This window comes from Canis lupus, chromosome 24, assembly GCF_003254725.2.
Source record: "Canis lupus dingo isolate Sandy chromosome 24, ASM325472v2, whole genome shotgun sequence".
Classification (NCBI taxonomy): domain Eukaryota; kingdom Metazoa; phylum Chordata; class Mammalia; order Carnivora; family Canidae; genus Canis; species Canis lupus.
In genome coordinates, this window is record NC_064266.1 from 44,003,565 (window position 1) to 44,031,520 (window position 27,956).

The 27,956-nt window shown below is 46.0% G+C and overlaps 1 protein-coding gene across 1 annotated transcript; it reads left to right on the plus strand.

The window, feature by feature from the left end:
* Positions 1 to 26,426, plus strand: ZNF831 (zinc finger protein 831). Its single transcript, XM_025470566.3, has 5 exons — positions 1 to 3,675; positions 4,746 to 4,882; positions 20,780 to 20,931; positions 24,826 to 24,975; positions 25,882 to 26,426. Exons 1-4 carry the CDS (start codon positions 1 to 3, stop codon positions 24,870 to 24,872), a joined length of 4,011 nt encoding a protein of 1,336 aa, XP_025326351.1. The 3' UTR covers positions 24,873 to 24,975; positions 25,882 to 26,426.
* Positions 26,427 to 27,956: the final 1,530 nt, after the last annotated feature.

The following is a 27,956-nucleotide window of genomic DNA, read 5'->3' on the forward strand; positions in this document are numbered from 1 at the left end:
ATGGAGGTGCCAGAACTCACTCGCCCTGCCTCGCCTGCCAGGGACCAGCCAGCTCCTGCTCCTGGACAGCCAGGAGCCCCAGGTGGGCAGGTCTCACCTCACCTGACCCTGGGTCCTGTCATTCTGCCACCGGAGCAGGGTCTGGCCCCTACCGTGTTCCTGAAGGCCCTGCCCATTCCATTGTACCACACAGTGCCTCCAGGGGGCCTCCAGCCACGTGCCCCTCTAGTGACACACAGCCTGGACGGGGGCAGTGTACCCTTTATTCTCAGCCCCCTGCTGCGGCCTGAAGGACCAGGCCCTACTCACGTGGGGAAGCCAGCAGCCCCGGCGCTCACCGTGAACATTGTGGGCACTCTGCCTGTCCTGTCACCAGGCGTGGGGCCCACGCTGGGTAGCCCTGGCAAGGTACGGAATGCCGGCAAGTACCTTTGCCCACACTGTGGTCGGGATTGCCTGAAGCCCAGTGTTTTGGAGAAGCATATCCGGTCCCACACTGGTGAGAGGCCCTTCCCGTGTGCCACCTGCGGCATTGCCTTTAAGACCCAGAGCAACCTGTATAAGCACAGACGCACCCAGACCCACCTCAACCACTCTCGGCTGTCCTCAGAGTCCGATGGAGGTGGGGGCAGCCTCCTGGAGGAGGGGGAGAAGGCTGGAGAGAGCTCCAGAGCAGATGGCATGGGGGACAGCTGCAGCCAGAGGGTGGGTGGTGGGGCCCGACCAGAGAGACCCCTTTGTCCAGGCACCCAAGGTGCTGGGCAGTGCTCAGTGTCTGCCATGCATCTACCTTCTGTTACCAAGACCTTGGGTCTGAAGTTGGAAGCCGTTCCCTGTCCAGGGTCCACATTTGCTGACAGAGAGACCCCCATGGATGCTGCTGCCCATCCAGCCTCCCCTGGGCTTGCCCTGGCTGGCTGCCAGCCAAGGTTTAAGCCACCAGAGCAGACATCCCCGACTGCCAGCCGACTGTGCTCCCTGCAACAGCAGCAGATGGCGACGTCCTCAGAGAAGCCCTGGGATGCCAGAGCCTCGGAGGGCCGGCTGCGGAAGTGTGAGAGCACTGACTCGGGCTACCTGTCCCGCTCGGACAGCGCAGAGCAGCCGCCGGCCCCTGGCAGCCCTCTGGAGCACAACACCGTGTCCGAGGGGGAGGTGGCCCTGGGGCCCGGGGGACCCGGCCTGCAGTTGGAGAAGAAGCAGTTGGAGGAACGTATTGCCTGGCTCATCTCCCACAACCAGGCCGTGGTGGACGATTCCCAGCTGGACAATGTGCGGCCCCGCAAGACGGTCCTGTGCAAGCAAGGTAGCATCGACCTGCCCATGCCCTACACCTATAAGGACTCCTTCCACTTTGACATTCGGGCGCTGCAGCCTAGCCGGAGGAGGCCTGCCACTGTCAGCTCGGCCCGGTCCACTTTTATCCCTCCGGACAGGGCAAGGCCGCTCTTCTTTCACTCTGTCCCCACTCAGCTCTCCACTACCGTGGCGTGTGTGCCTGTCACCAGGAGCAACTCACTGCCCTTTGTCGAGGGCACCAGGACCTGGCAGGAACCGTTGGACCCCAGGGACGCCTGCCCCAGGAGGCAGAAACCTCTGAGCCCCAAGCCTGCCCCCACCCGACTGGTGGATGTCCTCAGTGGTCCCCCTCGGGCCTTGGTCAGACAGGCTGCTGTGGAGGACCTTCTCTTTCCCCCTACTGGAGACAGCCTGGCCCCTGCAGAAGACCCAGATGGAAACAAAGTTGCTGCTGGGGAGGGGGCAGCCAGCAAGGGCAGAGCAGCCAATAAGAAATGCAGCCAGAGGAAGCTGAAGATGTTCTCCCAGGATAAGTGGCAGGTGTATGGGAATGAGACATTCAGGAGAATCTACCAGAAAATGAAAACCAGCTGCCACGGAGGCAAGAAGGTGAAGGAGGTGACAGTGGGTAGTAGGACAGAGCTGGACTTTCCTCTCCAGGAAGAGCTACCAGGGAATGAGGGCATAGTCTCGTCCCAGGACAGGAGGTACCCTGTCGATGGGGATGCACCTGTGGGAGCCAAACCAGGACCTTGCAGAAGTTCACTGGCCCCGGAGGGCTTCTTGGTGATAGAGCCCCCCAAGCAGAGGGAGATGGTCACCAGAGCAGGAGTCAGTGACCAGCCTGGGGTGAACAGGGCCACCTCACCCTCCACCTTCAACTGCAGAGAACCCCCCTGTTTGGGCAGCAAAAGCCCTTTGCTTTCTCCAGATGAAAGGCTGGGGCTGGGGTGTCAGCTGCCCCCAGCACCCGGTCCCCTCAAGGGAGGTGACCTAGAGGCTCCCACACCAGTTTTGCCAGACCCTGAGCTGGAAGGAGGCTCCTGTGATGGTGGGGGAAAGGAGACCTGTCCGTGGACCCACACTGTGCCAAGGCGGCCCAGCGATAGCTCTGGGGAGCCCCAGGCCTCAGAAAACAAGCTCCCCTCAGAGAGGAAGAAGCTGAAAGTGGAGAAGCTGAGCTGCCAGGAGCAATCAGAGCCTCCAGGAACAGAAACGGAGGTCCCAGGTGGCCCTTTGCAGGCCACCTCTCTGCCATCTCAGAACCAGGACAGTGACTCTGGGGATAAGCCAGGGGGGCTACGTGAGAGCACTGATAGCGTGGCGAGGGGCAGAGCTGGGCAGCCGTGCAAGCCCTTAGAGGTTTGCGGTGCTTCTGCTGCTCCTTCTGTGGCCCCGAGGCAGGTGGGGCTGAGGGAAGAGATCTTGCCACATCCTGCAGCACCATCCCACCTGGCTGCTCAGTCTCGGGCGTCTGGTGCCCTCACTGCCCTGGTAGATACCCTCTTTCCCCCCAAGTACCTCCTCAGGTTGCCTCAGGGAGAGACCCACCCACCAGCTCCTGTGGCCCTGGGGCCAGGACAAGTCCAGGACCCTCTCTGTAGGAGAAGGTGGCCCGAAGAACAGACATCCTTTGTTGGGTCAGGGCTGGGGACCTTCCTGCCTCCCTGCCCAGCCTCGGGCTTGGTCCTTGGTGGGGCAGAAAGCTTTGAAGAGGACCCCAGCTGGTCCAGGCCCTGGGGCAAGAACAAGGGTGTGCAGGGAAAGGAGAAAGGAGACATGGACACTGGCACTCCAACAGCGGGACAGTCCCCTGGCTCATCTACTGGAGCCCCTAGGGAGAAAACCTCCTTCCTGCCCACCCCAACGTGTGCTACCCGGAAGAGTGGGACCCCTGACACCCGACACCCCTGCATGGGCAGGACTGCGGTGGGAGCCAGGCTGTCTGGGGGTGTCCTGAGTCCCTGTGCACTCAGCAGGGACTTGGGGGGAACTCCTGAGAATGTCCCGGAAGACCCTCCCTCAGGGCCTCTGGCTGGGCTCAATTCCTGCCACTCCTTCCTCTCGGCCCCCACTCCTCCCAGCTGGCCAGAGCTGGCCTCGTGTACCCACTCAGACACTGGGTGGAGCTTCAGGGCCCACAGCCCTTTCCCATCATTGAGGGCTGAGCCCCGACTCACGTGGTGTTGCTTGAGCCGAAGCCTGCCTCTGCCCAGAGAGCAGAAGGAAAAGGCCGCTTCTGTGTACTTGGCACTGCACTTCCTTGGTGGCAGCCCCCAGGACAAGGGTCCAGATGCCCAGCCCGTGAGCAGGGCAGTGGTGGGAGGACAGACGAGGACAGGCCTGGGAGAAGGAGGGCAGGTCCAGACATCAAAGGTAACATCCTCCTTTGCCTGGGGCCCCGGGGCTGGGGGAGTGTGCTTGGCAGGCAGGATTCCTAATGATGGAGAGGGGGCTTGAAGGCACCCCTGAAACACCCGCTGTTTGTGATAATGTCTTCTCAGCCTGCTCCCAAGGGAGGTGTGGCTTCGATACGTGGCAGGATAAGATAAAGGCCAAAAGTGTACACAAAACTAAATCATGAAAAAATATATTTCAAAGGAAGGAATTTTTGTACTCAAGATCCTAGATGAGATGCTTCTCATCACTAGATACTAAATTTAACTCTGAGCTTCCTGGCAGTAGCAGCAAAAAGTGAAATGAAGTACTGCCCAGGAGAGCTCTGTGGGTGACATAAGATCATAAACCAGAAATTGTCACCGAGAGAGAAACTCCAGGTGAAACACCATCTCTTAAATGTTTGTGAGAGTTATTAGGGCACCTGGCTGGCTCAGATGGTAGAGCATGTGATCCTTGATCTCAGAGTTGTGAGTTTGAGCCTGACATTGGATATAGAGATTACTTAAAACTAAAAAAAGAAAGCATGAGTTTTTATACCAGGGACTCAGGAAACTATTACTATGATCAAATGCAACTTTCATCCAAGTTTCCTGGGAGCAGTGGCTAAAAGGAAAGGCCGGACGCTCTGGAGCTCTTACTTGGTGACTAAGTGGTAAGTTTGTGGTCCCATCTGGAGAGCAAGTCCATGCGTCTGGATTATGTCCTACTCTGGGATGTCTTGGGCCAGGGAAGCTGAAGAGGGTCCCAGATCCTCTGTTCTGACATAATCGTACACAACAGTGGTAGGGCCTGGATTCTAGAGCCTTGTAGGCTGTTCTTTGTCCCGAGAGTGATGATTAATAAAGAATATGCTAAGTCCTAGACAGGGGATCTGAGACCCAGTTTGGCCCTCCTTCCTTCCAAAGGCAATTAGGTACTAGGTATGGAGGTTCCTGGAGAGGGGGAGTTGGGGCAGTGGGGGAGACCTGGCTGTGGTGTTCCCTGGGCCTCCAGTTAACACCATAGGGCTTTGAGCTTTATGATGCCAACATGCCTGGTATTTTCAGCTCTCCTGCCCAGTGGCCTCAAGGATGGTGTCCCAGGAACGGGTATCTGAGCCCGAATGGAAGAAAGGACTGCCGTGGAGGAAGGCAAAGATGTTTCGGGGGAGCGGGAAACAGAAGCTGAGTATCCGCTCCAGAAGGTAGGGTGTGTGACCACCTCTGTCTCACATGTGTCCAGTGTCAGAAACTGCAAGGGGGGTTCCAGAGGCATCTGTATAGGGTGAGAGTCTGGAGGTTTGTGGGTAAAGGAATCGGTTTGTTCCCCATCGATGCAACTGCACAGTTTCCCCAACTGTGTGCTTTTCGGGGGCACCTCTCCAAGGCCAGGAATCCAGTAAATATTTGAAATAACTGAGTTGAAAACACATCCACCCGTTTAAGTCCTGAGGAGAGAGCGTGTTAATTATTTACAGCTTTTATTGCTTTTTTATTTATGCAAGTGGTGCATATCCTTTGCAGAAAAGTTAGGAAATACAGGCCAGCGAAGAAGAGATGGTAAAGCATCCTGGTACTGCCGCTGCTCTGGTAATGCCACTAGCACACAGGGTGCTTCCTTCCAGACTTTTCTCTGTGATATTTGCATGCACAGCATCTCTTGACAACAGACGGGATGCATAGATTTTACTAATACCACTTTTTCATCATTGATAGTCTTGCCCCTTTTTCAGAACCTTCTAGCCGTTGGGGATGAGGGGAAAGGCCACTCTTTCACCAGGCCCAAGCCCCTCTGTGCTGCCCCAGAGGCTCTTGGATCTGGTTTTCCCATGGCCTCCTGTCTGCTCAGAGTGACTTCATATGGTTCCCACCCCCCTATCTCCCATTCTCGAATTTGCACTCTGAACCCGGAGGCCTGATGATTTCCCAAATTCCTCCTCCACGTCTTGGCCCCTTACCCTCCCCTTCCTTCTCCCCCAGTTATCAGTATTTGACCCAAGGCTGAGATATTCTTCAAGAGGCAGTGAAAATTCCTAATTCTTCTCCATAGTTGCTGAGAACCTCTGTGGCTAGAGATGATGTTCCCTCTGGACAGGCTTTGAGACGAGGTTCCTACCTCTGTTTCAGTTGTCTGCCGGGATCACATTCCAGAGCTGGCATCACCAAGGACTTGCTATGTGCCAGGCACTGTACAGTGATGCCCCCCTCCCCCCTGGAGACACCGATTGGCCTCTCCAAGGACCCAGATTTGAATCAGTAATCATGCCCATGTCCCAAAGAGCAGCTTGCCCTGTGCTCTCCAGCCTGCAGTGGGCATGAAAGTCACCTGGAGTTTTCTGGCTTTCCTCGTGATGCTGAGACACATTTCTCAGGTCTGGGGTAGGGCCTGAAAGTCTGCATTTCTAACAGGTTCCCAGATGATGCTTGGGGTGCTAGCCCCAGGAGCACTCTTGGAGGAGCTGTTCTTTGTGCTGCCCCAAACCACATTTCATCCTTTCCAAAGGAAGCCCAGCTGTTCATAGATGAACAAAAAAAGGGTCACTGCCTATGAGTCAGGGACATCCAGCCCTACTCCAAACCCCTGAGCCATGCAGAGTTGGGGAGGGATAGTGCCCCCAGGGAAAGTTTGCATGTGAGCCACACCAAAGAGTAAGTAGCTGGGGCACCTGGGTGGCTCAGTGGTTGAGCATCTGCCTTTGGCTCAGGTCATAATCCCAGGGTCCTGGGATCGAGTCCCACATCGGGCTCCCTGTAGGGAGCCTGCTTCTCCCTCTACCTGTGTTTCTGCCTGTTTCTCTGTGTCTTTCATGAATAAATAAATAAAATCTTAAAAGAAAAAGAGTAAGTAGTTGCTCATAGATCCTAGGAGCATAGGGACATTAGCCTGTGGCCTTGTCCCATCAGTATTCCTGCACTGGGCTGACATGGAGTGACAGCTGCCAAGCCTGTTTCTGGGCCTCAGTCATGGTCCCAGGAGATGTGGGGTAAGGGACAAGTGTGTGTGTCTCATTGGCTGCTCCCACCTTTCCAAGACTTCAGCTTAACTAATACAACAGATAATCACTGTGCACATGTGGAGGGGAAGCTTTCCTGAACTAGCCTGGTGGTACCAGGCTGATGCTCTGGGAGGCCTGGAGAGGTATGCAACACCTCCTGGGCCAAACATAGCTTGGGTGAGGATCTCATTAGACCTGACTGTATTTAAAATTTTTGACTCTTAGTAGCCAAATATATACCAGGAGATTTCACATAAAAACCTGAATTTCTAGGGGATTCTAGGGTGGTTCAGCTGTTTAGTGCTGCCTTTGGCCCAGGGCATGATCCTGGGAGTCCCTGGATGAAGTCCCACATCGGGCTCCCTGCATGGAGCCTGCTTCTCCCTCTGTCTGTGCCTCTCATGAATAAATACATAAAATCGAAAAAAAATCTGAATTTCTAGCTTATCTTGAAGCTGTGGGGAGAGGCTGGCCTTGCCTTCTTGCATGGCAGCAGCAGAGTAGTGGCCACCCCTGTGGGCAGTGCCTGGGTTCTGTAGCTTGCCTCAGTCCCCACCTCTCCCTGTTGTGTTACATTTCAGTTTGCAAATCTTGGTCTTAACTCTGGCCTTGTGGGAGCCAAAAGACTGCCTCCCCCATCAGTGAGCTTGTCAGTAAGAGCCTGTGGGTGGGAAGGTAAGGAGGGGGCATTGGTGCCAGTGTAAAACAAGGAGGAGGGGTCTGAATCCTGGAGCCCCCCCGACTGGGTGAAATGAGGATGAGGCCATTGAAATTTTTATATTCATTGAGCATGTATTGGATGACCATGATTCAGCCGTCAGTTGTGCCTTTCTTTATTGGCTTGTGACTGTCCTTTGAGTTAATTCCAGCTTCCCAAGGCTTCGGACCTTGGCACTTGCAGATCCCTCTACCACCTCCTGCGCTGCTCACCTCTGGCTCCTCATGCAGCTGGCTCCCCCTTGTCTTAGATGTCACTATTGTGGTGGGACCTCCCTGACCTCTGTACCTCAATGTTCTCCCTCCCATCATTTCCCTCCCACTATGTGGTTTTATTACCTTCACAGCTTTTTGGCAGAATTTGTTTTTTTGAGGCATGGAATCCGTGGTAGCTTACTTTTTCAACACCAACAATGGTGAAAGGGTATGTGCGCCAGAAATGGCTTTCCCTGGTTCACCCAGGGCTAATGGAATTGGAGCTTCATTCTGAGTTTTCTGACCCAGTGTCTTCCATCATACCACCCATGATGAGTGGTTGCTAATAAGACTTGCCCTTTTAATGAAGGACACACATCTTTGGGGAGGTGTTCAGAAGAGAATACAATGCTGAGCTTTTAAGAAAAGAGTTCCCTTTAAAGGAAAATTTCTTACTAAGCCGCTGGTTTGATAGTATTTGGCCTGTAGAAATTTGATAAAGGAGATGACCAGTTTGTTTGACTCACACAAGGTCTCATTTTCTGGTGATGGACAGCATAGTTAGATGATAGAGCTTCTTGGAGAAGTGTCCTCTCCCTTTCTCTTTCATATCTGGTCCATCTTCAGAAACAGAGGTTCAGTGCCCAGTCTGAGTGCCAGTGTTGGGAAAATTCTGAAAGGTAGTACCTCGCCTAAAAGGGCTTCAAGTTCACTGTCTAGGAGGCCAAGCACAGAGCTTACTTTTTCTTTTTAGTATATTGAAATCTATCCATTTCTCACACAGTAACTTATGGCCAGCTTAAAACAGAAGTTACAATAACATAGAATTTGTTTAATGTATATTTACTTTGCAGAAAACCAAACAGGAAAACTTTTCGATGAAGGGTCTATCATCTGTCATTCATCTGTCCATCTATCTACCTACCTAATCTATTGATCTAGTTTTCTGTTGCTGTTCTAACAAATTACCAGCTTAATGTAAATTTTGTTTTGAACAACACCAGTTTATTGTTTTATAGTTCTGTATGTAGATCAGAATTCAGTACGGATCCCACCTGACAAAATCAAGGTGTTAGCAGGGCTGTGTTCCTTCTGGAGGCTCCAGTGAAGAATCAGTTTCCTGCTCATTTGGGTGATTGGCAGAATTTTGCTTCTTGGCCAGTGGCCCCTCTTCCATATCCCAACCCAGCAAAGGTGGGCTGGGTTCCTTGCACACTTCATGTCTCTGTTCCTTCTTGTTCAGTCTCACTTTTCAGACCTAGCCTCTTCTTTCGTTTTTAAGGACTCATGTGGTTAGATTGAGTTTACCTGGATAATCCAGGATACTCTTGTCATCTTGGGGTCTATGCCCTTAACCACATTCATGAAATCCCTTTTGCAGGGGAAGTCACATAGTCACAGCCCTGGGGATTAGGACATGGGCATCTCTGAGGGTGGGGGCATTATTCCACACTGTCTTTCCATCCACATGTGTATGATGTATATGTGCACGTATGCATCAATTTATGTATCTGTCTATGCACTCGTGTGTGTATGTGTGTTCTCTCTCTCATTTATCCACTCACATGTCGTTTCCTTGAGAAAGAGGCCTGTTTTCTCAGTTGTCTTCACATCCACCAGAAAGTGAAATACTATAGCAGAGATTCTCCGTAGGCCTTAGCTCCCAGCACATGGTGAAACCCGTGTAGCGGATATTCTATTCTCTTTTCCTCTTGTTTTGAAAAACATTTAAAAATGCAGGAAAGTTCAGAAAATGTGTAACAGACTCCTGGGTAATGATCCAGAATTAGCAAATATTAACATTTTGTCATAGTTTCTGAGCCTTTAAAAAAATGAAATAAAATACTACATTATATAGTGTATATTTATATTATACACATATATTCTGTGTATATATACATAAATATTACGTAGTTTTATGTATTTGGTACTGATTGTTTCAATCTGTGTTTTCATACTTTGCATCAGTGTATATGCTAATAATAAATACAATTGTTTGGGTCTTTAAAACGTGTATAAATATCATACTGAATTAGTCATACTTCAGTTGATTTTTTAAACGCAGTATCATGTTTTTGAATATCTAGCCATGTTGGTCAAATTCATTCATTGTAAGTACTGTAGAGTGCTCCTTCCCATGCGTATAACACATTTTATTGTCCATTCCCCTATTTATGAGCACTTAAATTGTCTCCATTTTTTTTTTTTTTTTTTTTTGCTAACTTTGCAGTGAATGAATGCATATACATACATGCTTCCCTAGGCACAATGCAAGAGGTTTTTCTCAGAAATATACCTGAAACTGGAATTGCTGGGTTATCAGGTAATCACATTTTCAACTTTACATATTATTTCTGAATTGCTTTCTGGACGAGGTGTGTCACTATATTTCCTCCAGCTATGAGTGAAAGTTTGCCCTGCTCCCATATTCCTACTAATGTTTGTTATTAGGAGATTTATATGCTGTGCCCTCCCAGAATATGTAGGATTTGGTATGTATTCTAGGTTTGTGTATGTACTTTGCCATTATTTTATTTTGTACTTTGCCATTATACATACTGTGAATATTTTCTAAAGTCTATTCTCTTGTCTTTTTGAGCCCATTTCTATATCTTTTACCCATATAATTGTATATATCTTATCTCTTCATTCTTACTTGCATATCAGGCCTTACTTCTGGGATTGTTTTCTTCTGTCTGAAGCATATTTTTTAGAACTTCTCTAAAAGAAGAAAAATTATGTTCTCATTAGTCTGAAAATACATTTATTTCTTCCTTAGTGTTGAAAAATGTTTTTGCTGGGTATACAACCTTAGGCTGACAGTTACTTTCTCTCCACACATCAAAGCTATTACTGCACTGTCATTTGGCTTCCTTTTTTTTTTTTTTTTTTTTTTTTTTTTGTGGCGGAAAAGTCAGCTATTAGTGTGCTCATCTCTTTTGAAGGTCTCATATCTCTGGCTACTTTTAAGATCTTCTTTTAATCTTTGGTGTTCCATAGTTTTATTTTGATGTATACAAGTGTATGTCACTGTTATTTATTCCATTAGGAATCCATGGGCTTTTATGATTTGTGGATTGATGTGTACCTAGAAAATTCTGAACCATCATTCTTCAAACATTGTCTCTATCCCATTCTCTGTCTTCTCTCTCTGGAACACTGAAATAAGTATCTTAGATCTTCTCTTATATGCGTCTTAACCTCTGTTTTCCATAACTTCGTCTTTCTGTGCTAAAATCTGGATATTTTTTTCAGACCGCTCTTTAAAATTTTACTAATTTTCTCAACCCCCTGAGTTACTATTTTTAAAGTTCTATTAAGGTGTATTGAATTGTAATGTTATATATATTTCAAGTGTATAATTTAAGAAGTTTTGACATATGTACACACCTTTGAAACCAAAAGCATGATCACGATAATTATCAAAAATCCCTCAAATTTCCATATGTCCTCCCTCCTCCCATCCCCAGGTAGTCACTGGTGTGCTTTCTGTAACTATACAGCAGTCTTTTTTTCAAGAATTTTATAGAAATGGAATCACAATATATGCTCTTTTTCAGGATACGAGGTCTATGTCTTTTTCGCTCAGCCTGATTATTTTGAGGTTCATCCATGTTGCACGTGTCAATAATTCATTCCTTTTTTTTAAAAAAAATATTTATTTTAGAGAGAGTGCATGTGAGCAAGGGGAGGGGCACAGGGAGAGAGAGAAACAGGCTTCCCACTGAGCACAGAGCCCAATACCAGGCTCGATCTTATCACCCAGAGATCATGATCTTGAGCCAAAATCATGAGTCAGATGCTTAACTAACTGAGCCATCTAGGCACCCAATAATTCATTCCTTTTTATTGCTAAATACTAAGCCATTGGGTGGATATGTCATAGTTTGTTCATACGTTTACTTGTTGGTAGACATTAATGGTTTGTTCCAGTTTAGGGCTATTACAAATAAAAACTACTATAAATACCCATACACAAGTCTTTGCAGACATATACTTTATTTTCTAAAATTTTGAGTTGGTTATTTTTGTTGTTCAGGTATGATGTATGTACAATGTTATGTTAGTTTCAGGCGTATGATACAGTGGTTCAACAATTCTGTACATTTCTGAATGTTGGTCACGATAAGTGTGCTCTTCACTCCCTTCACCTATTTCACCCATCTCCTACCTGCAATGAACAGAGAAGAGACAGAGGAACAGACTCTGAAATGTATGGATATATACTTCAAATTCTCTTGAGTTAATAAGAGTCCAATGTCTGGATCGTGTGGTGGATGCCAGACTGTTTCCCAAAGCGGCTGTATTATTTCACAGTTCTCTAGCGCTGTGTGAGAGCCCCAGCTTCTCCACAGCCTTGCCAGCAAGGCAAGCTAGTGTGGCCACTCTTTTTACTTTTGACACTCTAATAGGTGTGTAGTGGTATCCCAAAAGCTAGAATTTGCATTTCCCTCATAACTAATGATGTGGAGTATCTCTTCGTGTGCTTATATGCCTTTCATGTGTCTTCTTTGGTGAAGTATCTTTTCGAATCTTTTGACCATTATAAAAATGGATTGTTTTCTTACGGAATTTTGAGAATTTCTTCTGCATTCTGGTTGTAACTTGTCTGTGCCTTTTTTTTTTTTTAAACTCTCTTAACAGGTTCTTTTATTTATATATTTTTAAAGACTTCATTTATTTGAGAGAGAGAGAGAGAGCACAAGAGAGCACAAGTGGGAAGAAGGAGTAGGCTCCCCTCTGAGCGGGAACTCCATGTGGAATTCCTTCCCAGGACTCTGAGATCATGACCTGAGCTGAAGGCGGATGCTTAACCGACTGAGTCACCCAGGCACTCTTTAACAGGGTCTTTTAAAGAGCATATATTTCCAATTTTGGTGAAGTCCAATTATCATTCTTTTCTTTGGATTGTGCTTTTGGTGTCATAACCACAATGTTTTTGCCTAACTCATAGCCACAAAGGTTTTTCTCCCAGGTTTTCTTCTAAAGTTTTATACTTTTAGATTTAACATTCCAGCCTATGATCTATTTTTACTTAATTGTTCTGTATCAAGTGATGTATAGATGAAAGTTCCTATTTTTACATGTGGACATATAATTGTTTTGGTACTGTTTGTTCATCTATTTGTTTTGATGCAAGCATCACACCGTTTTGATTACACCTCCTGACCTTAAGACTTACTATAAAAGCTAAAATATCCAAGACAGGATGGTATTCACATCAAAATAGACAAATAGGTCAGTGGAACAGAAGAGACAGTACAGAAATAGGCCACTTGTATTTGGTCAATTGATTTTCACCAAAGCTTCAAAAGAAAGTATAGTCTTTCCAACAGATGGTGCTGGACCTGATAAATTTTGTTACCAGTAAGCTGAGCAATTACAAGGTTTACCTCATTTGTTTCTCTACTCTCAAGGGATCACTGCTTTAATTACTTGATATCTCTGGTCCTGAAAACCATTCTTTCATATATTTGCCTAGTTTTTTTCTTTGGGAGAATAAATCTAGTTACTGTTAAACTATGTTGGTCAGGAGAAAAAGCCCCTGGACTATTGCAATGGCCTCTTAATTGTCTCCCTCCCTCAACTTCTACTCATCTGTCGAGTGTTAAATTTGACTATTAGTGTATATTCTTTATTTCCAAAAAGTTACACTTAATTATTTTTCAGATCTGCTTGACCATTTTTATAGTCTTGATCTTCAGTCTTTTCTTTATTGAACTATGATTGACATACATAAAAGCTGTACATATTTAATGTATACATCTTGATGAGTTTGAAGATGAGGATATACCCGTGAGACCATCTTCATATATGATGTTCTAAACTTACCTATAATTTCTAAAGGCTTCTTTCTTTCCACCTCCTTTTTTTTGGACAGAATATTTGCATAGGATTTCCCCTCTTAAGTTTTTATGTATACAGTACAGCATTGGTAACTATATGCATTGTGGTATACAGTAGTTCTTTAGGACTCATTCACTTTGCATAAGTAAAACTTTGTACTCTTTGATTAACACCTCCTGATTCCCTCTTCCTGGGGTCCCTGGCAACCATCATTCTCCTTTCTGTTTTTATGAGTTTGACTGTGTTGGATTTCTGCTATAATTGGGATCATGTAGTCTTTGTTCCTCTGTATCTGGCTTATTTTACTTCCAGGTTCATCTATGTTGTAGCAGATGGCAAGATTTCCTACATTTTTTAGGCTGGGTAATATTCTGTTGTATATGTACCACATCTTTTTTATCCATTCATCTGTTGACAGACATTTGGGTTGATTCCATATCTTGGCTGTTCTAAATAATGCTGGATTGAACGTGAGTGTGCAGTTACCTCTTTGAGATCCTAATTTCAATTTGTTTGGGTGTACACCAAAGAGCATGATTGCTGGATCATAGGGGTAGTTCTATTTTTAATTTTTCGAGGAATCTCCATACTGTTTTCCATAGTGGACATTCCAGTGTACATTCCCACCAACACAATACAAGGATTCCTTTTTCTCCACATCCTTGTCAACACTTACTATCTTTTATTTTTATTTTTTTGATAATAGCCATCCTAACAAGTGTGAGGTGATATTTCATTGTGGTTTTGGTGTGCATTTTCCTGATGATCAGTGATGTTGAGCATCTTTTCATGTGTCTGTTGGCCATTTCTATGACTTCTGTGGGGAAAGGTCTACTCAGGTCTTCTTATCCATTTTTTTTAAAGTTGGGGTTTTTTTTATTTAATTTTTTATTTTTTTATTTTTTTTGCTATTGAGTTATGTGAGTTCTTCATATATTTTGGGTATTATCCTCTTATCAGATAAATGATTTGCAGATATTTTCTCCCATTTTTTTAGGTTGCCTTTTCATTTTGTTGATGGTTTCCTTTGCTGTGCAGAAGCTTTTTAGTTTGATGTGGTCCCAGCTGTTTTTGTTTTTCTTGCCTTTGGTGTCATATCCAAGAAATCATTGCCAAGGCCAATACCTAGAAGCTTTTCCTCTGTGTTTTCTTTTAAAAGTTTTATTTTTTATTTTTTTTAAAGTTTTATAATTTCAGATCTTATGTTTAAGTCTTTAAACCATTTTGATTGATTTTTGTATATGGTATAAAATAAGGGTCCAAGTTCACTGTTTTGCATGTGCACTGTTTATACATGTTTTGCATGTATAAAATAAGGGTCCAAGTTCACTATTTTGCAGTTTTCCCAACGTCATTTTTTGAAGAGACTGTCATTTTCTCATTGTGTATTCTTGCCCCCGTTGTTGAAAATCAGTTTATGATAAATGTGTGGGTTTATTTCTCTATTCTGTCCCATTAGTCGATATGTCTGTTTTTATGCCAGTGCCATAATACTTTTATTACTATGGTTTTGTAATATATTTTAAAATCAATAAGTGTGATGTGCCTGCTCTGTTGCTCTTGCTCAAGATTGCTTTGGTTATTTGGAGTCTCTTGTGGTTCCATATGAATTTTAGAATTGTTTTTTAAAATTTCTGTAATCTTTACTTTTATTTGCAACCTTTTCTAAAAACACATTTAATATTTTACATCTGATAATGCCAACATAGGAAGTCATGGCACATCTGACTCTGTTTTAGGCATTAGCTCTCACTTGTAACTTTTTTCCTTGTTTGTTTTTGGACTTTTTTTTTTTTAAAGATTTTATTTATTTAATCATGAGAGACAGCGATAGAGAGGCAGAGACATAGACAGAGGAAGAAGAGACTTGGGTTGGAGGTGTGTTTCTCCAGTAATGATATGCTTTGCTTCTGCTAGGTACCTGAGGGCATGCACTGGGCACTATATATTTTTTAAGATTTTTTAAAGATTTTATTTACTTATTCATGAGAAACACAGGCAGAGACAGAGGCAGAGAGGGAGGAGCAGGCTCCATGCTGAGAGCCCAATGTGGGACTCAATCCCAGGACCCCGGGAGCATGCCCTGAGCCAAAGGCAGGTAGGTGCTCAACCGCTGAGCCACCTGGGTGTCCTTGGGCACTACTTTAAATAAAATTCTTAGTTTTAGGCTTTTTTGTGTCATGTGTTATATGAATTCAGATTGTAAACTCATGAGAAGAGTGTTTTTTTTTTTTAAGATTTTATTTATTTATTCATTCATGAGAGAGACAGAGAGAGAGAGACAGGCAGAGACACAGGCAGAGGGAGAAGCAGGCTTCACGCAGGGAGCCGGATGTGAGACTTGATCCCGGGACCCCAGGATCATGCCCTGGGCTGAAGGCAGGCACCAAACCGCTGAGCCACCCAGGGATCCTGAAGACTGTCTTATTGTTACGAAATTAACAGAAGAGACTTTCACCCCTTTCACTTAGGGATAAGATTGGAGTTTTTCCAGCATTTCCTGGGAAGGGTGTATTTAATTCACCTGTATTTGAAGGTATGACCCTCAGAGTACTCAGCTTTTGCAGGAGTAGAGATTGGGTCTTCCACTTGATTTGCATGTAGGGTAGATTCTGGGTTGGAATTCTGCTCTCCCTAGCCCCCAGATCATAAAAATGGAAGATTTGGCTCACCTAGTTTGGCAAATACCCTCAAAATGAAAACTCTCTTACCTTTTCAGGTTTCAGTTTTCATTTGGTTTTTGATTCTTAAGTACATCTTACTTCCTAATCAGAACATCAATACATTTATATAGAAGTTTTAAACATTTTTATATTTTAATTTGCATTTTTAGTTCTTTTCAATATAGGAGTAAGTATGGCAGTGGTCAGCCCAGAGTATCTAGTCGTCTGTACTGTTGGAAATGGATTTCTTTTTATCATCAAGAAGGTGAATACTTTGATGTAGTCAGGTGGAGCTGCCTTTTCCTTTATGATTATTACTTTTTGGTCTTCCTAAGAGATCTTTCCTTACTTTCAGTCTCCCAGTGTCACAAACACAAAAATACATATTCTCTTATGTTCTGTCTGTCTATATTGATGTTAGGAAGGATTTATTTTTACTTTTGTCCATATGAAAATGGGTCAGATTTGACTTTTGACCTGTTTTTATATGTCCTTGTGAGCTAGACATGGTTTTTACATTTTAAAAGGTCATATATATATAGAATATGTGGTAGAGGTGGTATGTAGCCTGCAAAGTCTAAGGTATTTATTATCTGGATGTTTATACAAAAAGCTTGCAGACCCTTGGATTAATTTACTTTTTGTTCCTCATTTATTTGCTATATTTTAACTTCCCATTTATACCTGGAGTTTATCTCTGAGCCCTCCATTTGATTTCATTTGTCTCTTCGTTTATTGCCAACTCCAAATACCACAGTGTAATGAAAATGGCTGTTTTCGTTAATGAAAGTACATGAGCTAAAGGAGAGGGATTAGAAAATGCAGGATCCGTTTTCAGAGTGGAATTGGAAAAATGTAGAAAATTCATCCTTGGATGCCTAATTGCCCTGACATTAACTAGAGGCATAGAGATTCAGAGTGCCCACAGACTACGCCTCTGCTGTGCCCAGAGCAAGCGCTGGACCATGGAATTGGATTTTATTGATTAATTTGTAACTGTGTACAGTGCTGTATGAAGCATGAAACGCTTGTTCTAGGAAGCTTCTGACAAATGGAACAATGAATTGTGAAATCCCAAGTGGATCAGAATGAGTGAGGAAGAGATTGGGGGTCACATGGGAGAAGCATGCGGTGTGAACCCTAAAATATGTGTTAATCATTGAAGATGGGAGAAGCAGAGAAAGCTAGGTGCTGAGAATATTAGATCTTTCCTTCTGAAGCAGATGTTTGTCTGAGGTACGTGTCTGCTTACTCCAGTCGTGACACAGTTTACTTGTGCAGTGAGGTAGCACTCTCAGGGGAGACAGCACAATCTCTGAGGTGAGGTGGAGATGCACACAAGAGCTGTGTTGGCTGCCATCACCCCTGGCTGAGACATCTGTCACATTCACCAGGGCTCTCCTGTTTAGTGGGACACTGGAGGTTTGCATGCTCCACTCTGCTTCCTTTTGCTTCCTTATTCCCTGTCGGAGCAAATGAGAGGAACAGTATGACAACACACGTTTCCCTTCCCCGCTGCACCCCCCCCCCCCCCATAAGCCTGTGTGAAGGGGCCTGACCCTCTCCTTGAATCTACCTTCCTTCCCTCAGACTTGGCTGATCAAAGGGGCAGTGAGTGTGTGTGGGGCAGGGAGGGTGTGGCTAGAGTAGGCAGGCTGGCCAGTGGCTTTCTGCCAGCCTCAAGATCCATGACACAAACTTTACCCTGCCTCCTCTTGAGAGCAACTCACTGAACTCTAGTTAAAACTGGTGCCTCCTGAGTCCTTGACCTTGGCCAGCCAGCCACCAGTATCTCTGCTGGGGCTAATGTGGGGTAAAAAGGCTTTTTTCTGATGAGTTTTCCATGAGGCCTATCAACAAAAACATTGTGCTGATCTTACATAACTAGTAGTAACATAGACTCTTAAAGGAAGACCTCTGGAGAGAGACCAGGAGCGCAGGGGATACACATCAAGTATAGAAGCTAAATTTAAAATCTGGGCCCTAAATGGCCAGATTTATTCAAAACCCTGTGAACCACTCTGCAGGTTGGCTCACAGCGAATTAGACATAAATACAGAAACCTAGGTTGATTGTGAAGATAACCTTGAGTAAAACCGCGGTGAGAAAAAGAATGGCTCCATGGAACAATGTCACACACAAAAGCAACACTACATATTTATAAGGATCCTAGCATAGCTCAGGATGTTTGGAGCATCTCTGGGGGACATAGGCCACTGGGAGACAGAGGAGAAGGGAAATGCTCCACTCCTGTGTGTGAGGTTGGGCTCCCCAGAAGCAGAGCCTGAGATGAGCATTCCTGGATAGGGGATTTGCGGAGAGAGGGCTCTCAGGAGTGAGGGAAGCAGACCAGGGCAAGGGAAGGATGAAACAAGGTTTGGTGTTGAGTCTCTAGTCCTGCCTCATCCCATGGGAAGCTCTGGAGTATGAGATGCACCAGAGATGGTCCTGCTCAGAGAGGAAGGGGCAGAGCTATCATCCCTGCAACCGTCAGTCAGTGGCTAAGGGTCCTTCCTGGGGAATGTGCAAGCTCACCCAGGCCTCTTCAGGCAAGATGGCTCCCATCAGCCAAAGGGCAGCCCTCTTGAGAAGGGGGTAAATATGAGTCATTAGCAGCCAACATCCTGGCATCTGGAATACAATATGCAGCTGAGTGATGGCAGTTGAGACAGGTCCTCATGGCATCTGCTAAACTGCAGGAGGCCTTGTTTGGCTGGTGATGGTGACAGGCTTGCTTCCCCTGCCACGCCCTGTGTGTTCATGCCCAGAGGATGATGCTCCAGGAGGGGTGCATACAGAATGTTCTAGAGAACCCAGGAGAGGGAGCAACAGACCCTGCCCATGACTAAACAAAATACTGCTTTGAAGGCAACACCAAGATCCACTTGGGCTCTCCCAAGGGCAAAAGGGCCAAGATTCCACTTTCCTGAGACCTGAATTCAGGGGTTGGGACTCTTTCACAGTCTCCTAATGATTTTCATTGAGCAGTCCCTCACTAGGCCACTTTCCAAAAAGCAAAACCTCCCTGCAGTTCAAACTGTGCCATTCTTAACACCTGCAAGCTTGTGGCAGTCACCCACTGACTTGGGGTAAAGGTGACACGGCAGCACATAGAGAAGACTTCTCCCTGCAGCCCCCCACCTTCCTACCTCCCTTTGTCTCTACACTTTGAAATCACTCTCCGCCCAGGCCCAGCAGGAGCCCTGACTGGTTCAGGGGCTTGTGATTAGCTCCCTACCCTGGCTCAGATAGCTCTTTCAGGAACCTGTGGACTTGACAAGCGGGGACGACTGCTTCAAAGAACAAGGCAGGCACCCCTGGGGAATGACAGCTCCTGCCCAAGGCCAGGGAGGCAGCAGTGCCATGTGAGTGGCGCCTCTCCCAAACACGGACTCCAGAAAAGATGAACAAAAAAGGCACTTTCTCATTGTTGTGATGCCATAAAAATCAGTGCCTAAGAGAATACAGCATTCTGCAGATCTTATTTAAAATTCTGTGAGCAGCCGTGGTGATTAGGGGGCTGCAGCTGGAGGCTGGCAGTAGCTCAAATGACAAAGGAGAATGGCCAGGCAGGTCGCCTCACCTTCCCTCCAGGCTGAAGAGCATCTGGGAGTAGAATTCTCATAAACTGAGGCTTGTAAAAGAAGGGGCATCCTTGTGACTTGACTGGGTAGAGAGAAGCAGTGCAAAGGTCTTTTCAGAGAGCTGACTACTGATGGTGGCCTATAGCAAAGTGGTATGGAGTGCTGGATCAAGGGTCTAGCTCCACCTGGCCACACAGTATTGTGTGTCTTAGGGCTCCTAGCAGCTGCGCTGCGTCTTGGTTCTTGGGCCGCAAAATGGTGGCATGAGACCAGCTTGCTGTCTGTTTTTGGTTGCACTTTTGGTTGAATATGCCAATAAATGCATAACTATTTACTTAGAAATTATACACACATTGTACTTTACTAATGTATTATGTATATTATAAAGGGCATATAGCAATAGATACAAGAAAGTCTGGAAGAAAATAAATAAAAGCTCTAGTATATTCTTTCTCAACCCTTGCCATGCCCTCCCACTGGGATGTGAATACTGTTTTGGAGATGAGATGAGATGATCTGGAAGGGCTTCTCTCGATGGAAAGTCTGTGGTGCCCGTTTTTTCAAAGTAGATCCTCCAAGCCTATAGTGTCCAATACAGTAAGCCATTGGTCCCACATGGCTATTTAAATTGATTAAAATCAAATAAAGTAAAATTCAGTTCCTCAGAAATACTAACTACATTTCAAATGCTCAATAGCTGCACATGGTCAGTGCAGATTATAGAACATTGCTGTCATTGCTGGAAGTTGTATTGAGCAGCATGTTTTTTAAGTAGTCAGGACCATATGATTCAGTATTTAATTACATCCACTAGCCTTTAGTAAGCATTTGCTATGTGCTGAATAGCATGGAAAGCACTTCATCCACATGATCTTGTGTAGTCCCTCCAATGACCTCATAGAGTTAGGTCCCAGTATTGTCTCCACATCCTAGAGGGGAAAAGGAGGACAGGAAGGATAAGGAATTTCTAAGTTGACAAGCTGCATCCCACAGGGATTTGGGGTTTATTGAGCATGGCCTTTGTAAATGTTTGTGTGTGGGGGCTTCTGGGCCCATATTGCCAGGGCGGGCTACTGCACACGTGCTTCTCTATCCCACAGGTACAAAGGGAGTTTCTTACAGAGCCGCACTCAACGGAGGGGGAGCGGACCCCGCAGGCAACTCAGGGTGCTGAGAAAAGACTGCCACCTCCCCCAACTCGAGGGGCTGGGTCCACACGGAACCCCCAAGCAGCCTTCTTCAGAAATGACAGGTAATGTTCTTCTTGGAGGCAAATCTACACTGGGCACACAGAGGCATCAGGCGCCTTATGGAGGTTGGGGATGCAGGATGGGCAGGAGCCAGCCATCCTTGCCCTGAAGGAATGATGACACAGGTTTGGCCTCAAACTAGTGGGGAGAATCCTGGGTGAGAATATAGAGAAGTCAGCACACTTTCTTTACTCCTGGCCATGTGTGCTGGGTCCCTTGCCGGGGACAGATTTGCTCCAGGACCTCGGGAACATGAGTCAGAACTCTTGGTGCCTCCGCTTTCTCCTATCTTTTAAAAGGAAGTTTACTTGATTCTTTCTATAGGGCCATTTCAGGCTGCAGGGGGTCAGTGGGGGGCTTGAGAGTCAGCGTGGAAGAGAAAGATGAGCAGTTAGTACGCGTGGGAGCTGCAGGGAACATTGCTTACATGGAGGCCAGCAGAGGCGCACGCTTTGTCATGCTCAGAAATAAATCAAGGATGAACTAATGCAGAGCGCTTCCAGGAAAAAGGCCTATTTTCAGCTGTAATTGCTGGGCAACCAGGGCAAATGGCTGCGCTTCTCGGGACCTCCATTCTCTCTCTACCTTCCCCCTTTCCCCAACAGCAGCCCAGCCTTAGCCCCTATGCAAGGTGTTGACTGGGAAAAATGAAGAGCATCTGTGGAAAGGCTGCAGGGTCCCATCTGGCCAGCAGTGACCAAATTACCATCCTTTTGTGGCTGATTATTGTCTGTTTGGCTCAGGGGCTGACCTTGGGCTGTGTCTGATGGCTGAGGTTTTGGTCCTTGGGGACAGTTTGGGGGGGGGGGGATACTTCCCCTCCCCCTTTGTGTAGCTCCAGTGCCCCCTGCAGGCAGATGGCTCTACCTTGCTCCCATCCCTGCCATCCCCAAAAGCTTCTCCTAGAGGCAAGGACAAGGATTTGTGTGCTGTTTCTTAGAATTTAAATCAAGGTAAGTATTTGCTCCCCAGGTTGGCCAGGAAAAGCATCATCTTTGCTATGGAATGTGGGGGGTTATGATGGTGTGGGTGAGGCTGGGATGAGGTGGGGATGGGAGGCCGAAGGCCCCAGAGAGCCCTGCTGATCCTTTCTTCACTTCTGTGGCCCACATCCTCAGCTCTGTTACTTTCCTTCTTCTCAAATAGATGCAGCCAAGGGAACTGCCCAAGGGGGTTGCTTGGGTGATACCTGCCCCCTCCACAGAACCAACTGGAACTCTGCCTGTTGTTCCAAATGGCAGAACCTTCCCACCAGCTCTCTTGCCAGTGCCTTAAAGAGAGCTAAGTCAGGCCACTGCTGGAAGCTCACGTCAGCTGCCATGTTTATATTCCTAAGCATTGTGCTGTGCATTGAAGAGGAGAGGAACAATCCCTGCTGTGGTCTAGGGTGAAGACAGGCCAGTGGACTTACTAGGTGTTCAACCCTTTGCTCAAATCATACTGGGGATGACACAGCAGGTCAGTTAGCTGCCCCCTTGGGATCTGTGTCTGCACAGCTAAGCTGTTGATAAAGGTTTTACCTACCCAGTGGCTCAGTGTGAGTGTCAGGTGAGCTGCTATATGCAGCAGGCACCGTGCAGACTCTACGGCAGATGATAAATGTCGATTGTTACTATCTGCTGAGCACGATAAGCATACCTGCGTAAAAACTGGCAGGTGCTGAGTGCCAAATGAGTGTGGGGCATGTAATAAATTTTTCTTGTTTGCAGAGGACAAGGTCAGCACTGGGGGAGAAACCCAAAGGGGAAGTTTTCTCCAGAGATGTAGGGCTTCATCTGGAAATGCACATGTAGGGAGAATACAGCAGAGGCTTTCTGGACTGAGGAGTGGTAAGTAGGGGCTCATGGGCAAGAATGCAGACCCTGGAAAAGGCCAATGGAGCCCTGATTGGCCAGTGTGCACTGGGCCCCGTGGGAGGCAGGGGCCAGCCACTGAAGCCAGTGCTCCACTAGGCACCACCTGTACTAGTTCCTATGGCTGTTGAAGAACTTGCCACAAACTTGGTGGCTTAAAACAACAAAAAATAATTTTCTTATGGTTACGGAGGCCAGTTGTCTCACACTGTCTCCAGAAGCTTTAGGGAAGGAGCCTTCCTGCCTCTTTCAGCTTTTCGTGGCTCCGGGTGGCCCCTGGCTTGTGGGTGCATCTCTCCGGCTTCTGCTTCCATCTGTACATAGACTTCTCCCTGTGTTTCTGTGAATCAGATTTCCCCCTCTGTTTCCCTTATAAGTATACTTGTCATTGGATTTAGAGCTGATCCTAAATCCAGGATGATCTCATTTTAAGAGTCTTAATTTAATTACGTCTGCAAAGATTCTTTGTCCAACTGCCACAGGTTCTTCAGGTTAAGACTGGGACATACCATGTTGGGGGCCACAGTTGACCTAAAAATGTGTTTCTAAGTGAGAAAAGTGGTGGCCCACATGGACATTTAGTGTTCAATGATGCACGTTGTCTGTGCTCTTATCATGTGCAGTTTGGGTAGGAAAGTTCTATTATAAACCAAACCAATACATAATCATTAAAGGGAGTCACCCAGGCCACCACCAGCAGGACATGTTCACACTTGGGGAAAGAGTTGTTCAAGTGGCTAGAAGTAGCTTCAGTACCAGGATGGGTGTGTTGGGCTAGAGGACCCATTAGTTTCTCTTTAGGGAGAAGCCCTAGCCCTAGGCTGGGTAGGGCATGGGCAGGCCCTCCACATATGGCTGTGTGAATTGTGCCTACAGGGCCTGTGGTCCAGTTACCACCCAGTTTGCCCAGTCTTGCACTCTGACTCTGAGGCTGTCAGCTCCTCTCTTTCCCTGCCACAGCCCAGCAGTGAAGCAGGTGCCTCTTCCTACTGTGCACATTGCCCCATGTGCTCACAGTGACCCTGGGGGGTCAACCCCAGCATGAGCAGAGACACCAGGCAGAAGCCTCTGACTTGTCACTTTCCCAAAGCCTCAGGGTGTGGTCCTGCTCCCAACCACATGGACTCATGGAGGACATCTGGAGACTCCCTCCATGTTGGGAAAAATCCCACTTGTATCTACTTATCTCAGCATCAGCTTTTCATAGCAAAGCCTCAGAGCAAACTGGGCCACAATGAATGGTAGATAAAAACAGACCCAAAGAAACAAAAAAGTCAGAAACACAATCTGTGGAGCTAAGAAAAGAAAGGAGAGGCCATCCGTAGTTCAAATGTCCCCTGGGATGTAGCCCCACACATAAGTATTATAATGCCCCAGCAACAGCCCAGAGTGGTGACAAATGTCTATGCTTTCGTGTTTATTATTTGAGAAGCGGATTGAGCTAGAGGCCCGGGTCACTGGTGCCCATTTTCAAAGGGCTCCCTCCGCAATTAGGAGAAGCGTGGAGGATGTCCATTAAAAGCAGGTGTGAGCCTGCGGGATGTGGGCTAAGCATTGGCCCAGGGAGTATTAATCACCCCCTGTCCCTTATTGAAGTGTCAGAGTGGGAATAGGAATGGCTGGTTGGGTAAGCCAGCCAGCCCAGGGTGGACAGGTCATGATGGACACCATCGAGTCAGAGGGTGGCAGAATGCATTAAAATAAATACCTCCTGGAAATCAAAGGGGCTTGAGGATTTTTATTGCCACTGCTTGCCCATACCAATATTTCACAGTGGAGTGACGGGCACTCTGAGTGTTGGGTGTTTGAAGACAAAGTGCCATTACTTCAAAGGAACCTAATGATGGGCGTTGGTCACCCACCATCTACAAACAATTTTCTTCTATCCTTTGACCTGGCAGGTCCCTCATGGAGAGATCAGGGCTGGCTTCTGAGTGAGGAAGCTGACCTTGCCATGTCTGTGTGTGTGTGTGTGTGTGTGTGCGTGCGTGCGCACGCACAAGTGCCTGTGAATGCATGCAGCTGTGTATATTTTTCTTTCAGAGGGCATGGAGGAGAAGGAGGACCTGTTTTCCACGGCAGGACAATGATAGAATTTTAGGTGACCTAGGGGCTGTAACTTCGAGGAGGAACTTGACAAAATGCAACAGAGAAGTTGAGAATTGTCATTGAGGGGAACTTCCCAATTAAAAGGTAGAGAAAACCTTTGACCCTAATTCGAATCAGTAGAGCCTCTTCAAATAAGTAGGCAAGAATACTTGTGTCTGGGGGCTGAAAGAAGATGTCATAACCGATTCATTGTCCTCTTCAGCTTTAGTGACTCTTCCTGTCAACAATTTATAAAGATGAGAGGAAGAGGATCTTTCTGAAAAATATTTTTTAAAAGGATGCTTAATTTCCCTCTTCTTTAAACTATTCTGATAGCTTGATACTAATCATTGCAATTAACAGATGGCTTGGCAGTGAAGTCATCTGCAAGCAGAAGGCCAGAGGAGTTAGGAAAGATAAAGACCTAATTTATAAAATTGTAGAGTGATTGAAGTCTTTGAGACTCTCCTGAGAACTGAGTCTGTTTTTAAACCTGAATCCAGTAGTCTATCCCGTCCAAGTTTCCAGCAAGGGGGTGGGGGAAGCTGGAAGTCTCTTTTTAAAATATCAATGCATTGCTATCAATAGCAATGAATTATCAGTAGCAGTGGTAACTGTCAGTTGGCAGGAGTACTGCCGTTTTGGAGAACTTGCTTCTTCATTCCTGTGGACTTCAGGATCACGGTGTAGGTATGGTTGTTAGGTGGCTTTAATCTCAGAAGCTCAAGGTTCCTCATCACAGGGATTCATCAAAAGATACTTTCTTTTTTTTTTTTTTAAAAGATACTTTCTAAGATATCAAGTCATTGAATGTCCCAAGTAGAGCACACACCTACCTAAGGGAGGACCTTGTAATCTAAACTTTCTTTATGGGACACCCCAGTCAGAGGTTGCCTGAGGAGGTGTAATGATTGTCACAGAATAAGAATATTCTCCAATAAACTGACTCCTTCTAAATTTAGACCCCTTTTAAATACCACTTTCTCTCTGTCTCTCTCTCCTCACCATTAGCTTTCACCCCTGCCATTCAGATGAATTTTCACAATATAATGTAAATTGATTGCCAAGTGAAACCACAAATCATGCTCAGGCCATAGAATTTCATGAAGTTGATGGAAGTGACGACTGGATTGATTGAAACTCATTGACAGAATCTGACTAGATGACAAATGGACAAGAGAGATCTGAGGAGGATAATTCCAAGAGAACGAGGTGCATGCTGGAGAGTTGAGAGAAGCCCTTGGGAAAAATTGACAAGGCCCTATAATAATTTGAGGGGGAAAATCCCTCTCCCTCTTCTTATGAAAGTAAATGTAAACTGAAGAATAGCTCATTGGTGTGCTCTGCAGTTTTGTGTAAAAATGTACTCTGCCCCCATCAGCACTGGATTAACCTTTGTTGATTTCAACAATTAGCTTATAGTTTGCCATTATAACCGCTCACACTGAAGGCTTATTTCTGTTTTATCTTTGTTGGTTTATCAGCTTACTTCCACAGCTTTCATTTCCAAGATAAATTCTCAAAGTCCTTAATTCCCCACTATTTGCTATGAAATTTTGGTCCCTATGGTGAATGGATTCATTTTAGGTGTCTTTCCCCAGTGGCAGTGATCACAATTAATAAGGGCCCTGTTTGTCAAGCTGATGGGTCATCTCTGCCTTTGGACCTGTGCATAGCATGGTGTCAGGTTCTTAGTAAGCATTTGTTGAATGAAGAACTGAACAGAAGGAAGTCACCTTGAAGCTCAGCCTAGTTGAGCTAAAGCTTCTTTGAGAATGAAGGGGAAGGGCAGGCAACCTGTAGGTTTCATTTCTGATTGTATTTTGGAGAGGCATCAATAATAAAGAGTCCAGTGGGTGTCTAGTTTGGATGGCAGTGAGCTAAGCAGCCTAAAAGAAACCTTATCTTGATTTTCCTTATGAAAGAAACTTTTTCATCTAAAAAGAAATATCCATCTTCCCTTACCTTTGCTGGACTCAGTTTGGTGGCACCACCATCTTTGACCTTAAGGAAAGTCTCTCTCTAATGCCACCTCGGTTGTACAGATGGAAGCTCCGGAGAGTTACACATGGAGACTTTGAACCTGAGGATGGTCACCTTGATATCTTTTAACTTGGGGTCCTCTCTTACACAATGGTGGGACCAAATCTTGAGTGGGAGATTTGCCTCTGGGCAATATTGTCTCTGAAAATTCTATAACTCAATTATAAGAGTGTGCTTGGTGTCTATAGTTCTGAGCAGAAATTCTTATGTACAAGATGTTTGAGGACCACTGAGGTAAAGGAAGGAAAGAAAAGAGGCAGGTTGTCTATCCTGGCTGTTCAAAGACCTACAAGAAACCCTCCCTCTAAGGAGGGGGAATGGGAAACCACTCTGTAGTGGCCGTGCTTTGCCGTGCAGTGTACTCCATTTGGTTTTAGCATTAAGCCTCTGAAATGCAACTGTTAGGACATCTTAATGGAGTGGTTTGTTGTGGTGGGGATTAAGCTACTGCAGTTGGGTCTTCTGGGTAGGGTGGGAAGCAGCATCTCAAAGGTCAGAGGGTAGATGAAATGTGTGATGGACCCTGCTGCAGTGGGGGACAAGGGAAGTGTTTCTCATCTGGTGGCAGCTTAGGACTTGGGGGGCACTTCTCTATTTGGCAATTACTCCATGCCAACTTGAACCAGCTGGTGTAGGTCAACAAAAGACCATCTCTTCTAGTGGAGGGGAAGCTGGCCACTAACCCTTGTCATGACCTCAGTTTCTCTGTTGTTTACTTCCCAAGCTGGGGTCTCATATAAGAAGAGAAATTTTGCAGGTGTGTGTGTGTGTGTGTGTGTGTGTGTGTGTGTGTGTGTATGTGCACACGTGTGCATGTGCTTACACTTGAAGGCTGTTTTTCCATTAGAAAAAGCCATTGAAAAACCCACACATCCATATAAAGTAGATGACACCACCTGAGTGGAAGCAGCTACTGATTCTCTTGTTGTGGTTACCCAGTTCCTGATGCGTTTCTCCTGATGAGGTCACTGCTCTGAAATGAATACTTTTCTTTTCAGAATGGGGGGCACAGTGGAGATGAACACAACATCATTGAATTCTGT